The sequence below is a fragment of the Neomonachus schauinslandi genome, chromosome X (assembly GCF_002201575.2).
Source record: "Neomonachus schauinslandi chromosome X, ASM220157v2, whole genome shotgun sequence".
In the NCBI taxonomy this organism is placed as follows: domain Eukaryota; kingdom Metazoa; phylum Chordata; class Mammalia; order Carnivora; family Phocidae; genus Neomonachus; species Neomonachus schauinslandi.
Genome location: NC_058419.1, coordinates 72,244,485 through 72,259,498, shown reverse-complemented (window position 1 = coordinate 72,259,498; position 15,014 = coordinate 72,244,485). Strand labels below are relative to the sequence as shown.

The window sequence follows — 15,014 nt, the reverse complement described above, 5'->3', positions numbered from 1 at the left end:
CGCGGACATGAGCAGGCTTGGCTACAGCTGCGTGCAGAGGCAGATGCTGGGGTGGCCCTCACTCTGCGAAACGCACAGATGTTCATCCCCGCCCCACTCCTGTTTGCCCCCAAAACGCTTGGGGGCTCCAGAGCCTTCTCTTCTCCCTCCCCAAATCCTCATCAGTGTGTGACCCTTGAGAAGCCTGTTGTTTTTTCTGACCGACTTTCACCTTTCTGCCCTCTTCCCTCCCTTGTGTCCCCACCCGGCATCCTCTCAAGTACCATTTTGTCTTTTAACTTCTCAGTCCCAGCTGCCAGGACCTCATCCTGGATTTCCCTGTGGGAAAGCACTGGAGTGAAAGAGCTCTTCCCGTCTCAGAGAAACCTCACCGGTCGCCTTGGAGTCCCCTGGTCATGGGCGTTAAGGAAATCAAGGAGATGTTGGGCGCATGCTCTGTGGCCAGAGCAGCTCTGCCGAGCCAGCAGCCTCCTCCATCCCCCAGCCCCACAGTGCCTGGTCCCATAGTCCCAACCCCACTGCTCCCTGGCAGCACTTGGGTAGGAAACACATTGCTGCCTGGGCAGTCCCAGGGCTTTGCTAACGGCATTCAGCCCACCCTGGCCTCCTTTAGTCCAGGTGCATGTCTCCACTGAGGCTGGGAGGGGTGCTGGGCCTTCCCAGAGCAGAGGTGGGAGGCTAACCCAACCAGTGTCCTCCAAGATTCTCACAGGCCCGCACTGTGTCACCATGACAATCAGCACTGGATTATACGACATAGGCCTAGCCACCGGGGAGAGCTGGAGCAGTCCTGGGAGGCTCCCTGGGGAGGGAGGGCTGGAAATCGATGTGTGGTCGGGGAGGGTGAGCACTGGGGAAGCTGCCGCCTCAGAAGGGTAGGAGCCCTGAGTGGGAGTCAGACTGAGCTTGAACTCTGGCCCCAGCACTGCTACCTTGGTCAACTGTGAAACTGTGGATGAGTCCCTTCCTTCCTGAGCCTGTCTGGAGATCCATAAAACAGAGAGAGTAAGACCTTCTTCCCAGCATATAGTGTGTGTTAAGTGAGATTTGGTTCTCAAAGTGCTGGGGAATGTTAGGTATAATAAGCGTGGGAAAGAGAATGATAATCGTTGAACATTTTGTGGCTGACTCCATGCTTTCCTGGGAGTTGCTGCTGGTGGGTTCTGTTCTTGGGCAGGGGTGGGAGAGTGACAGGGGTATTGGCACGGGCAGGGAGTGAGGCTCAAGAAAGGTGCGCCAGGACATACAGAGGGTAGGGTATGGGGCACTGAAGGTAAATCCCAGCTGGCTGAGACACGCAGCGAATATGCCAGGTCCCTCCGTGCCTTCCTTGCCATTTCCAGATCCCGAGGACTGGAAGTGCTTGTCCGCGGAAGGTGAGGCAACGTACACCCAGGGTGGCTCAGTGCCAGCCCCCAGCTAACCCCATTTCTCTGCCTATTTGTGTCCCTCTGTTCCGTTTTAGAAGTTGAAGCCAAGAGAGCATGCAAGTGGCTTCGAGCAACAGGATTCCCTCAGTATGCTCAGCTTTTTGAAGGTAAGGTTACTCAGTTGCTCCCCCCTTCCCTACCGCAAAGCTTGCCATATCCCTCTGTTTTTCATCTGCAAAAGGAGGCCAATCGGAACCTTTCTCCAACCACACAAGAAGCTGTGTTCTTTGGTCCTGCTCCTGTCACGACAGCATCATCTCTAGTGCGTCACTCTGACTGGCTCTCCTAAGCTCTGGTGTCACCAGTGTGTTAAAGTACCTTGTCTTGACCAGGGCCCCTGCACTGTACCACTTCTGAGGATGTCATTTGCAGAGATGCATCCTGGGGTCCCTGACCTCATCTCAGCTCCCGCACGGCCTCGATTGCTCTGTTTCCCTTCATTTTTCTGTTTTTTTTTCTTTAGAGTTGTTTATATTTGCTGTTTCCACTTTCCCTCTTCTTCCCACACTCCCCACCGTACCCTGCCTTCACTCCCGCTTTGCCAGCCAAACAATCCTTGTCCAGGTCACCAGGGACTCCCACGTGGTCAAATTCAGTGGTCCCTTCCCAGTCTTAATCTCTCAACAGCATTCAGGGAAGTTGGCCACTCACTTCAGCTTCTGGAACCCTCGCCTCTCTTGGCTGCCTCTCTCTAGATGCCACTGTCAGACTCTGCTTTCTCTAACAGATATCGAAATGTTGGGGTGTCCCAGAGCTCAATCTTGGCCCCTCTTCCCTCTCCACATTTCTTTCCCAGGAGATCCTTCTCCAAGTACCGTGCATCTTCTCGTGATCCCCAAATATCTCTGTCAGACCTCATTCCCGAGCTCCAGATTCATCCATTCCACCAACAATTCAGTATCTCCTCATCTGTCTGATAGGCATCTCAGATTGAACAGGTCTAAATTCCACCTCCCGAGGGCACCACCGTCCACTCAAGCCCCACTGCCAGGAATCATCCAGGAATCATCCTCATTCCAGGCTCCTTCCTGCCACTCGCTCACACCTTTCCTTCCTCAGAGCCTTAATGTTAGTCCTGCCTGGAATCCTCTTCCCAGGCTCTTGGCCCGGCCAGCCCCCTCTTATTCTTCAGCACTCGTCTCGGAAGTCACCTCTCTCCGAGTGGCCCCCACCCCGCCAGCCTCTCTTTACCCTATCACCCTGGCTAATGTCTTTCATGGCATTTAGAACTGTATTATCTTTCTTTTTTTTTTTTTTTAAGATTTCACCTATTTGACAGAGACACAGCGAGAGAGGGAACACAAGCAGGGGGAGTGGGAGAGGGAGAAGCAGGCTTCTCATTGAGCAGGGAGCCCGATGCGGGGCTCGATGACAGGACCCTGGGATCATGACCTGAGCCGAAGGCAGATGCTTAACGACTGAGCCACCCAGGCACCCCTAGAACTGTATTATCTTGTTCCACATACGGTCTCTCCGCGAAGGCAGGGATCATTTTTATCTCGTTCGCTGTTGTATCCCCAGTGCCTGGCATCAAGTAGGTGCTCAAGTAATGTTAGTTAAATGAGAAAATGGGTTTCTTTTAGCAGTCAGGCAGAGAGGTGTGGGATTTCCTGGATGCTCTGTCCTCTGACCCCACTCCTTCCTCTCTCCCCTCCCCTTCCTACATCCCAGGGAGTGGGCTCCCCTGTCTGGACCAGTAGGAGGAAATGAGGCATTGTTTGGCTGCATACTGTCCTCTCTGTCCTCACTCTCTCCCTGCTCCCCCCAGTTTACCTTGGGCCAGGGAGGAGGTTCCCTGTCTGAGTAGCCCTGGGGTGGGAGGGTGAGCTTCGCTCTTGGCAGCCACCCAAGGCCTCGGGCCTGCCATCTCCTGGGGACCTGTCTTATTGTTGGGTCCTCTCATCCAGCTCAACCCTCCTTTCCCTCAACCCTGAACTTGCCTCTGATGGTCAACCCAAGCTCCCTGGGCCCCTCCCTTACCCCAGGTTTGCTCCTTCAGCTCGGCTTTTTGCCTTCCTGCCTCCTCTCTTCCCTGGCCTCCCCTTCCCACCTCAAGGGCTACTGGCACTGAGTTTCTGACCTACCGCCCTCGACTCATCTTGGCTTTTCTCCGCTGTACAGAAGGTCTGTTTCCCCTGGATATTGGCTCTGTGAAGAAGGACCACGGTTTTCTGGACGAGGACTCTTTGGGGGCCCTGTGCAGGTAGGGGGCACAAAGGGCCAGGCCTGGGAGGTCAGGGCCTGGCTTGGGGCTTCCCCGGGGAAAGAAACAGTCCGTGTCCCCTCCAACAGAGGAGGAGGCCAGCCTGTGACAACACCCCTCTGCCGCGGTCGTACCGCTCACTCTGTCTTCTGTCTGTGATGCCGCAGCGCTCAGGCCCTCTAGCTAGAGAGCCAAGATCTGGCCGTGATTCGTCTTCTCCCTTCAGTTCGATTCCCCAGACATTCCTCTGCTTTGGCCCCTCTCTACTTACACGGGTTTGGGCCTTCTTTCAGGCCAAACCACGGCTTTCTGGATCTGCTTCAGTAGCCTACTAACTGGCCTGCCTGCCATTCCCCTCCTCGCCCTGATCTAGCCCCTTTACGGCCACCAGACGCCGCTTCCAAGCAGGCTCCCCTCTGCTTGGGGTGTGCAACTGCCTGCAGAAGAAAGCAACGCTTTTTTAGCATGAGGCACCTTTGCAATCTGGCTCTGACCGACCGTATCAGCCTCAGTCTCCCCTGTCACACCAGCGCTGGTCTGTTTACTGACTGTTTCCCTCCCTTGTCACAGCCTCTTGTGGAAGCCTGGGATAGAAGTCCCTGTTTTCTTTCCCCTTCAGAATCCCACCCCTGTCCTCTGGGAAGCCTTCTCTGACTGCCTAATCCCCCTTCATGGAAGTTCCTTGTCCCACCTTCTGTGTGCCTGCTGTGCCTCGGTCTACCCTGTTCTTGAACTTGCCCCATCTCTGTAGTGGTTTATTCTGCATATATAAGCTCCCAGAGGACAGAAGCCGCAATCTCCCGAGCATTGTGTCTGGCACTGAAACCTTCACGAACACTGGGTCTTGGGAGATGTTTTGATGGCTCGGGCATGTAAAGTTGTGGATGGCATCTTGGGACTGTCTTGGTGGGTCATGCCCCGCAGCCTTTGGTTGGGACCCTTGGGTGAACGCTTGCTTTCTTTCCTTACAGGAGGCTGATGACCTTGAACAACTGTGCCTCGATGAAACTGGAAGTTCACTTTCAAAGCAAGCAGGTGAGTCATGGCAAGGGTGGAGCCTGGGGCCTTGTGGCACCACGGGGAACCCAGGACATACACAGGGCACTTGCAAAACTAGCTCCAGTGTCCTGGGAGTCTAGGATGGACAGAGAGGTGCCTTGCACCTATAAGGGGTTCTATGAGCCTGCTGGGTTTTGGCAAGCGTGGCCTAGAGGTTGGAGTCTGAGAACAAGTACCCTGGCCCATGGCCTCACCCACCCACTTCGGCACACCTCTCCCCACTGAGTTTACTCATAACTTGGTCCAGTGATGGCCCTTCCTCAGGGAAATCTCTGCCTCCTCTACCTGCTTTGTGATGGCAAGAATTCCTTGACTAGGGAGCAGAGACAGAATAATGTGGTGGAAAAATCATGGCCTATATGATCTGAGAAGTCAAGATCCCCAACTATGTCCCCATGAGGTCTTACACCCCTGAGCCTCATGTTCCCCATCTCTACACCGAACTGGAGGGGGGCATTAATAGCCTCAAGAGGCCTTTCTGACTCTGCCAATCTGGAATTGCAGAAACGGAGAGGATTCTTAGTCCGCATGGAGCCCTGGAATGCTAGCCTGATGACCTCGTCCTTCCACAGGGTCGGGCTTTGTGGGTTTCTTCTGGGGCTTTCTCCACCAGAGGTCTGGAGCCAGGAGGGCCAGCTAAGCTGCCAGAGGCCTGGCCTGGGAAGCAGGAAGCCCCTGGAGCCTGGTCCTGGCTCTGCCACTGACTGGTCAGTGGCCTTGAGCAAGCCTCTTCCCCTCTCTGGGCCTTGATTTCCCCATATTGCAAAATAGAAAATTAGAAAATCTAAAATCTCCTTCCAGTTTTGGCATTCTGTGGTTCTAATCTAAGACTATAGCCTAGAGACTTGGGAGGCTGCTGAGGACAGGAGGTCAAGACACCTGGATTCTTTTTTTGTTTGTTTTTAAAGATTTTATTTATCTATTTGTCAGAGAGAGAGAGAGAGAGAGAGAGAGAGAGCACAAGCAGGGGGAGCAGCAGGCAGAGGGAGAAGCAGGCTTCCCCACTGAGTAAGGAGCCTGATGTGGGACTCGATCCCAGGACCCTGGGATCATGACCTGAGCTGAAGGTAGACGCTTAACTGAATGAGCCACCCAGGCGTCCCGGGACACCTGGATTCTAACCCCGGCTCTCTCACTGACTTACTGCATGCCATTGTATGACCTTAGGCAAGTAGCTTCTCATTTGTGGGTCTGGGTTTCCCTGTCTGTAAAATGAGGAGGGATTAGATTAATGAGATGACCGTTACCATCCATCTGGGCTCTGTCTCTGAGCCCTGGCTTATTCTGGTGCTCCCAGAGCCAGCTCCCCATCTAGGACATGTCCTCCATCAGAAAGCGGGGCCCTTTACCTCAAAGTCCCTCAAGAGTTTGGAGGCAGAGCGTGGGGGTACAAACAAGGGCTTGTGGACTAGACTTCTCTGACCTTGACCCCGTGACTCCTTCCCCAGAATGAAGACTCAGAAGAAGAAGAGCAATGTAGCATCAGTAACCACTGGGCTTTCCAGCGAGAAAGTAAATGCTGGTCTCGTGGGGGCTCCCTTGTCCGGCGGGCCCCCCCCCAGCCCTGGCCTGCCGGGGACCTCTAGCTGTGAGAGCGTCCTCACAGAGCTCAGCGCCACTTCCCTACCAGCCATCACCGTGAGCCTATCGCCGGAGCCAACGGACCTGCCCTCACCCTGCCGTGTCCCCAGCCCGAGTAACCAGCTCCTCCTTAGCCCCACCCAGGGCCAAGAGGGTCCCCGGGACAAAGCCAAGAAGCACCGTTCTCGTAGCTTCCTTAAGCACCTCGATTCTCTGAGGCGGAAGGAAAAGGGTGGCGGTCAGCAAGCGGAGCCCGCGCGTGGCCCAGCCACCTTAGAGAAGGCCACAAAAGCCTCCTCTTTCTGCAGTCGCCGTGGCTTCCTCTCAGCTGGATTCTACAGGGCCAAGAACAGGGCAGCCACCTCCGCCGGTGATTACGGCCCTGCGACTCAGAGGGCCTGGGAGGCCTGGCCTGTGGCCACGTTTCGGCATCCGCAGCGGGCGCACCGGGGGGACTGCCTTGTGCACATGCCCGGGGACCACAAGCCAGGTACATTCCCTCGCTCCCTGTCCATCGAGAGCCTGCTTCCTGAGGATGGACAGCACCTGGCAGATTGGCAGCCAGGTCGGCCCCGGGGCTACGAAGGGCGCCGGGGCTCCTGTGGCTCCACGGGCAGCCATGCCAGCATCTATGACAACATGCCCGAGCTGTACCCAGCGGAGCCGCTACTGGCCGGGGCTGCAGCCGAAGAGGACGAGGGCGGGGGCGGCTACACTCACCTGGACGATATCCTCCAGCACGTGTGGGGGCTGCAGCAACGGGTAGAGCTCTGGTCCCGGGCCATCTACCCAGACCTGCGGACTGGAGATAAGGAAGAGGAAGAAGAGGAGGAGGAAGAAGAGGAGGAGGAGGTCACTTCATCACTAGAGATGGCCACAGTTGAGGTCGAGGGGCAGGCTGAGGCTCTGGCCCAGATGGAGGCCCCGGCCCGCGGAGGGTCCTCGGCCCTGGGCCAGGCTGACGTTCCGCCAGTGGTCCCAGCTCAGGTTCAGGGTCGGGCGCAGGCTGAGCCCCTGGCACAGGCACAGGCCGAGGCCGGGGCTCAGGCCCGGAGTCCAGCCCAACATAATGGGCAGGAGGCAAATTCAGGCGGGGAGCCCACCTCTGCCCCCAGCCTGACGGTGGAAGACAGGCACTCCGTTGCTGACACCGTGGCCTCCTCCAGTGAACTGGACCGTAGTGGAAAGTCGGTGAACGAGCCCGAGGCCGCAGGCTCACTGGCTGGGCCTCAGGCATCAGCACCACGGGAACGACGAGATTCAGGCGTTGGGGCCTCACTTACCAGACCCTGCAGGTGGGAGGTTTGAGCAGGGCTGGGGACAGGGGACTCTGTTGTGTCTCTCTGTCTCTCCCCCTCCCTGCCCTTCCTCTTCTCTCTCTTCCTGCCCCTCTCTCCGCCACACAACTCTCCCTCAAGCCAATTTCTTAGTCCCGAGGCCCAGGGGCAGGGTCTCCGTTCCCTCCCGGTTAAGTTCAGGGCCTGCCTCTGCTATGGCCTTGAGCAAATTCTAGCTCCTCTCTGGCCCTTGGTTTCCTCATGTGCAAATCAAAGGTATTAGAGGAGATGGTCTCTGGTCCCCAGCTTTGCCATCCTGGGTTCTCAGAGCAGGCCCTCTGCTGCAGTCTTGGAAGGGTAAGGGGATGATGGTACTGCTTGGTGGCTCTAGATGGGCCTCAGCTCGGTGCCACCCTCCCTGACAGCATCTTGGCCACTGGGCAGCCCTGGAAACTAAGATTCAGTTTTTCCACCCTGGGGCCCAGTAGCAGCACTTACAGCAGTCGCGTCTCCCCGCATCTGCTCTCTTTGGGGAGAATAAAGGGACCAGAAGAACTCAGCCTTCCTTAAGATTCATCCAAACCTGCTCCCCTGACCTTCTCTGCCCCCCTCATCTTTCACCAGGAAGCTCCGTTGGCACAGCTTCCAGAACTCCCACCGGCCCAGCCTCAACTCAGAGTCCCTGGAGATCAATCGGCAGTTTGCCGGCCAGATCCACCTCCTGCACAAGGGCTCGCTGCTGCGGCTCACCGCCTTCATGGAGAAGTACACCGTGCCGCACAAGCCGGGATGGGTCTGGTGAGTGCTCCCGGGCCGCGGTGGGGAGGCGGGGGGAGCTGCTCACCCACACCCTGGCTCCCTCCCTGTCCCCGCTCCAGGACCCTGGGAGGGTCAGCCCCAGAAGGTGGGTGCAAGCGGGAGGAGCCCAGAAGCCAGCAGTGGTAGGTTGTGCCAGAAAGCTGGAGGGGCCGTGGCATGGCTTGCATGTGGTCTGTGGGGGATGCTCATGGGACGTGCGTGTGTATGTGTGCCATGTGCGAGGAGGAGTGGGGGCCGGGGACCCCAGGTCCTCCAGCCGTACCTCCATCCCAGCCTCCAGGCTGCCACCAGTGAGATTGTCCTGAAAGGCAGCTTTGGTTGCTGCTCTCCTGATAAACACCCTTCCGTGCCCCGCCCCCCTCCGCCCCCTGGTGCCAAGGAAGGTCCAGCTTCCTTGCCATCCTGACCCTTTCATGTTCTGGCCCTGCCCCAGCTGCTGGGGTCCTTAGCCTGCCGCCCTCAAGCAATGCCACCATGTAGGCCAGTGGGCTCGTTGTCCTTCCCTGAGTGGGCTGTCCTCTTCTTCCTGCCTCTTTGCCTCTGTCCATGCTGTTCTCTCCGCTTGGAATGCCTTTTCCCCATTTCTCCTCTGGGACAACACCTACCTATTCCTCGAGAGCCTGCTGAATTTCCACATCCTCCCTGAGGCCTTCTCTGATCCGCTAGGTATAGTTCTCCTTCCTTGTGGGTCTTCCCCTAAGTTCTTGCTTGTTCCACTCCTGACCATGTAAACTGTCCCTGCCTATTGACACAATTATCCCCTTAAGCAGACCGAGAGCTCCCTGGATGCCTCTGTGACTCCCTAGGGCCGGGCCCCGAGCACGTGCTCAGGCAGTGTTGACCCTGGGGACGTGGTGTGTCTCTCAGCCCCGCATCCCTGCCCGAGCCCCCTGAGACTGCGGAGTCTCCAAGCTGTGTCTGGGCCGACCCCACACCCCTCACGGACCTCTTGCCACTCCCCCAAACAGGTCAGTGCCCAAGTTCATGAAAAGGCATAAGACCCCGGACTACCGGGGCCAGCACGTGTTCGGGGTGCCCCCCCTCATCCACGTGCAGCGCACCGGCCAGCCGCTGCCACAGAGCATTCAGCAAGCCATGCGCTACCTGCGCAGCCAGTGCCTGGACCAGGTGAGCCCTGCGGGGGGCCTGCAGAGAGATGGCACTGGGGAGGAAAGCCAAGGCTGACGAGTGGGGGAGGGGAGCCGCTCGGGCCTTTCTGGCCCACTAGAGACCCTTCTGGGCCTTCCTAAGCTGAAGCCCCCCTCTGCCCAGCTCTCTGCCAGCTTCTTTCTGGCCCGGGCACTGTACGCCCCATCTGTAGGAGCCTGCCTTAGCCTCGGCCCCTCTTTTCCTACTCATTCCTGCTACAGCCATCTTTCTCCTTGACCCTGAGGCTATAAGAACCTTCTCTTTGGTTTTGCCATTTTTCTCCTACCCTGCCCAGCAGGAAGCCTGCCCGGCAGGCTTGGAAGTCTCTGGGGTGGCCTACGCTCCTGACACCGGGTCCAGGGCTGGCCTCATAACCTTCCTCCCCACCCCACCCCTGCCCTGCATGTCTCCCTCCCTCCCTTCCCTGCATGGGCCAGGTGGGCATCTTCCGCAAGTCGGGGGTGAAGTCCAGGATCCAGAACCTGCGCCAAATGAATGAGACCTCGCCAGACAATGTTTGCTATGACGGCCAGTCAGCCTACGATGTGGCCGACTTGCTGAAGCAGTATTTCCGGGACCTACCAGAGCCTATCTTCACCAGCAAGCTCACCACCACTTTCCTGCAGATCTACCAGCGTGAGTCACCTGCACCTGTCCCAAGCATCCTGCCCCGTTCTCGATCTCCCTGAATCCTGGGGCTTGTGGGAGATGAACCCGGTGTGGGCATGAATGAGCTCGTTGGAAGATCTGCTATCCAGAGCTCGGAAGGCCCTTGGAGGGAGACCACACTCTATTCCCCAAACCCCTCATATGGAGACCTGGACTGAGGCCCCGAGGAAAGGCAGGGGCTTCCCTAAGGTTACATTGTACATTAGAGTGGGGCTTGATCTAGTACGCAGAGACCTCCCAGAGCCCATCTTTACCCTTTCCTCTCACTGACCTCCTTTGGGACCACTGTGCCCTCTGCGTTCCTAGAAGCAGGAGACTTGTTGCTGGAAGCTTCTAGGGGAATAAGAAAGCCGTTCTGCCATTCCTTCCTCACAGTCCTCCCCAAGGATCAGTGGTTGGCAGCAGCGCAGGCCGCCACCTTGCTGCTCCCCGATGAGAACCGCGAGGTCCTACAGACCCTGCTCTATTTCCTAAGTGACATCGCCTCTGCTGAAGAAAACCAGATGACAGCCGGCAACCTAGCAGTGTGCCTGGCACCTTCCATCTTCCATCTCAACGTCTCCAAGAAGGATAGCCCCTCACCCAGGTGAAACAGGGCAGGATGTGGCAGGGCCAGGCGGGGAGGGTCTGGGCCCCCTTGGGCTGCGGACCCTTGAGGGCTGGCCCTGCAGTTCCCAGGCGTCACCACAAGGGGTCAGCCTGACTCTTCGGGGGTCTGGGACCGGTTGGATGTTTTTGAAGCAGGGCCTTCTAAAGGGCAGCGGGTAGTTTTGTGTTCAGGGGAGCTAGAAGCCAGCTGGTCATCCATCTTGTCTTGTGCCCGTGCGCCATCCTCTCCTCCCTTTCCCTCCAGGATCAGGAGCAAACGCAGCCTGGCTGGCCGGCCGGGCCCTAGGGACCTGAGTGAGAACATGGCTGCCACCCAGGGCCTATCACACATGATCAGTGACTGCAAGAAACTTTTCCAAGTGAGTAACTCTAGGCCCAGATCCAGGGGAACCACCAGGCCAGAGGTTTGCACCCGCAGTCAGGGACAGGGCCCAACTTGACACATACCCCCTCAACTTCCAACTCTTGCCTTACAAGCTTTCTCATCTACCTCACTGCCGCGGCCAGGCCTCTCTGCCCCTGAACATGGACCCGAGAGATCCCGTGGGTTCTGGGACTGATGGCCCCTGACCTTCTGTTGCTCCCCACGGCCCTAGTGCATGTGTGCTCTCCCAGGTCCCCCAGGACATGGTGCTGCAACTATGTGGCTCCTACAGCGCGGCTGAGCTCAGGCCTCCGGGCCCGGGCCTGGCTGAGCTGCGGCAGGCCCAAGCTGCCGGCAGGAGCCTGAGCCTCTACATGGAGGAGAGCGTCCAGGAGCTGCTCCGTGATGCTGCCGAGCGCTTCAAGGGCTGGATGAGTATGCCAGGGCCCCAGCACACGGAGCTGGCTTGCAGGAAGGTGAGTAGCACACTGCCCGTGGCTGCCGCGGAGCTGGGAGAGTTCGCAGGGCAGGCAGGGAGGTCCAGAGTCCCGTCAGTCGCACCGTGCCTCAGCTTGATCTTGGACGGTGTCAGCCGGCAGAGCCAAGGACCTTCAGGACCCGAGAACCCGATGAGACCAGGGGCTCTCTGTTGGGCATCGCCGGCCGGAATTCCTGTACCAAAGCCCCGCTGCAGACACGTCAGCTCCGTGCGTGCAGAGCCTCGCCTCCCGTATCTTTCTGCACCACGGCCGTGCGGAGTGCTCACACTTGCACCTTTGTGCTCCGGCCCCGGCTGACCTGCCCCGAGCATTACATGTCCCAAGCCACAGGAAGCCTCAACTTGATATGCCCTCTCCTTCGGTCAGAGCCTCCTGTCATGTCCCGGACCGGAGGTGACTTCTCTGTCCTTCTCTTGGCGCTAGCCATCCTCTTTCTTGGATTCCCACGCCAAGTAAGACCGCGAGGCCTAGGTTTGCCGTGTATACACCAGTCATGGTGAAACTTCCCTCCTGGGATCGGGATGAGAGGCTGGCACGGCGCCTGGCACATACGGAAGACCCGCCGAGTGGCAGCTGTGCCCCTGTCCTCCCGCCTGTGCTAGATGGCGGGTTCCTTGAGGATGATCACCATCTTCTCTTCCTGTTCACTTCCAGAAATTCCAAGCCCCGTGTCCCTTTCATGGTAGAGCCTGGTAGGCCCCAGAGGACTTGTGTCTCGCCATCTCTCTGTGCTTTTGACTAGGTGGAGAAACAGACATCCAGAAAGGAGAGAGAGGACAGGGAGCACAGGGACGGCCTGTCCGGATCTGGCTAGGGTTAGCAGAGGACCCCTGCAGCCTTCCCTTGTCAGGGGCTGAAGCGAGGGCAGGCTGGAGCTGGGAGGGGCGGAGTGGGTGTCCTCCAGCTCTGATGGCTGTCCCCCATCCCCACTCCCGTGGCTCACAGGCGCCAGACGGGCACCCCCTGCGTGTGTGGAAGGCGTCCACTGAGGTGGCGGCCCCTCCAGCCGTGGTGCTACACCGTGTGCTGCGGGAGAGGGCCCTCTGGGACGAGGACCTGCTGCGGGCCCAGGTGTTGGAAGCCCTGACGCCGGGCGTGGAGCTGTACCACTATGTCACCGACAGCATGGCGCCCCATCCCTGCCGCGACTTTGTGGTGCTCCGGTGAGGGCTTCTGGCTGTCGGCCTGCCGTGCGCGCAGGACCAGGGAGGTGGACTGGGAATGGACGCCAGGAACCTGACCGTGTGTGTGTCCCTTCCCCACAGGATGTGGCGCTCCGACCTGCCCCGCGGCGGCTGCCTGCTAGTCTCCCAGTCCCTGGATCCGGAGCAGCCCGTGCCAGAGTCAGGGGTGCGGGCCCTGGTGCTCACTTCCCAGTACCTCATGGAGCCTTGCGGCCTGGGCCGCTCCCGGCTCACTCACATCTGCCGCGCTGATCTCAGGTACCAGGCCCCTTCGGCCGCGGCACTCTCCCCGACTCTGCCCCGCGCCATCGATCCCTGGGGGCTGGGGGCGAGGCCTTCCTTCCTCCCTCCTGCCCAGGGCTCCAGGGCAGAACCCATGGCTCATGCCTGCCTGCTTCTACCTCCCCAGGGGCCGTTCTCCTGACTGGTACAACAAAGTCTTTGGGCACCTGTGTGCTATGGAAGTGGCAAAGATCCGGGACTCCTTCCCCACCCTGCAGGCAGCCGGCCCCGAGACAAAGTTGTGAGCCTCAGCTTGGCGCCAGGCTGGCACCACCCAGGCCCCTCGGCACCAAGGGAGTAAGGGGGTAAGGAGAGGAGAGCAGCCCCCACGTGTTGCTTCCAGGGGCAGAGCCAGGCCCCTGCCGATCCAGCAGCCTGCTGTCCCCTTGGCTTCCTGAAGCTCCTCCACGCATACAGGGGAGGAGGAGAGGATTTCAGTGTCCCATCTCTACTCCACCTGCAGCCACCAGCCTGTGTTCTGTCCTCCCAAAAGAGAGGAGTCATTTTCAGAAGCAGAAGCCTGTTGCGGCCCTTCAGGCCCACCGAGGCACCATCAGTCTGAAGCCTTGCCAGCACCCCCCCCTGCAGGGGGAAGGAGCTAGAGAGCAGTGTGTGCGTCTGGCTCTCTGCCACTCTGAGAGGCCAGGCCGTCCTTTTTGGTGCTCGGGTCCCTTTGAGGTTGGCAGGAGGCTCTGGTCCTGCCTTGGGGCCTAATATTGGCCCTGAACCGGCTCTGCCAGAGAAAGCGGACTAGAGAGGATGAGCACAGGGCAGCCCCAACCACCATGAGCTGTTTTATTGGTGTAAATGCGATGCCGATTCTCATGAGGCTGATTTAAAGAGTGGGCACTACCAGCAGGCAACAGGGCAGTTTGGGGCAGCCTGGGACATGCTAGTGGGGGGCAGGGGGCTTCCCTTCTCAGGTCTCAGGAGACCAGTGACTCAGTCTTCCCGGCTCGGGCCCCCTACTTGATCTGCCACTCCCTGGTGTTCTGTGCGGCCCTTGGTCACACGCTCTTATGTCTGGAGAGCAAACGGGCTCACTGCCACCACACAGGCCAAGCAAAAACAGATGGTAGTGAAGAGATACATATCTGTGTCCGTGTCCCTTCTCCCTGCTCTTCCTGCCTATGGTGACAGGCTGACATAAGAGCCCCGTCATCAAGCAGAGACCTGGCCCCTGCTTCCGGCAGCTGGCCAGCCAGATGGAAGGGCCGAGTCTCACCTCAGCCGGCTGGGGCTTGATCCAAACCTGATCCATCCCACCCAGCAGCCATCTTGGCTTACGTGGAATTCCAAATGACGTTCAGATGCCAACTGGTGCTCTATTTTTCTTTCAGCTCAGTAAACTGGAGTGGGATGGGTCCCAGCCAATGTTGTAATTTTTAAGCCTATTTTATTTGTACCTATAAATACTGTACAGTCAGAATATATATATGTATTTGTGTATATATATATAGATACATATATATGCACATCTATATATGCACACATATTCTATCGTGAGTATATTATAATCTGTGGGTGCGAGCAGGGGTCTGGAAAGCCCGAGGGAGCAGGGATGAGGGAGGTGGAGGGCAGGAACCATGTGACCCCTCGGCAGAACAATAAAGCATTACTAGAGATGGACTCTGGTTGTGTGACTGTCTTCCCTGAGATGATAGGCTGGGGACTGAGGGCAGGTTACAATGTGGGCTTAGCGTTAGCGTCAGAAATTGTGAACATTACCGGTGTAGGATTTGGGGGGAGGCCACAGTAGGAATGGGAGGGCCTCAGCTCTTCTCTGTGGGAGGTGATTTGGGGGTGGGGAAGGTGGCACTCCAGGAAGCCAGGGCTTGGGCAGAAGCTGCAGACCCCCCGTCCCCTGATCTGGCCAGGGCCCCCAATC

General features: G+C 58.2%; 1 protein-coding gene across 1 annotated transcript; it reads left to right on the top strand.

Moving 5' to 3' along the window:
- Positions 1–3,559: 3,559 nt before the first annotated feature.
- STARD8 (StAR related lipid transfer domain containing 8) lies at positions 3,560–14,545 on the top strand. The gene is given in 13 exon segments (XM_021680101.2): positions 3,560–3,633; positions 4,605–4,668; positions 6,141–6,245; positions 6,247–7,568; positions 8,175–8,348; positions 9,338–9,497; positions 9,956–10,154; positions 10,563–10,773; positions 11,041–11,155; positions 11,412–11,636; positions 12,606–12,823; positions 12,926–13,102; positions 13,254–14,545. Coding segments are annotated over 12 exon segments (3,081 nt in total). The 5' UTR covers positions 3,560–3,633; positions 4,605–4,611; the 3' UTR covers positions 13,372–14,545.
- The last annotated feature ends 469 nt before the right edge of the window (positions 14,546–15,014 follow it).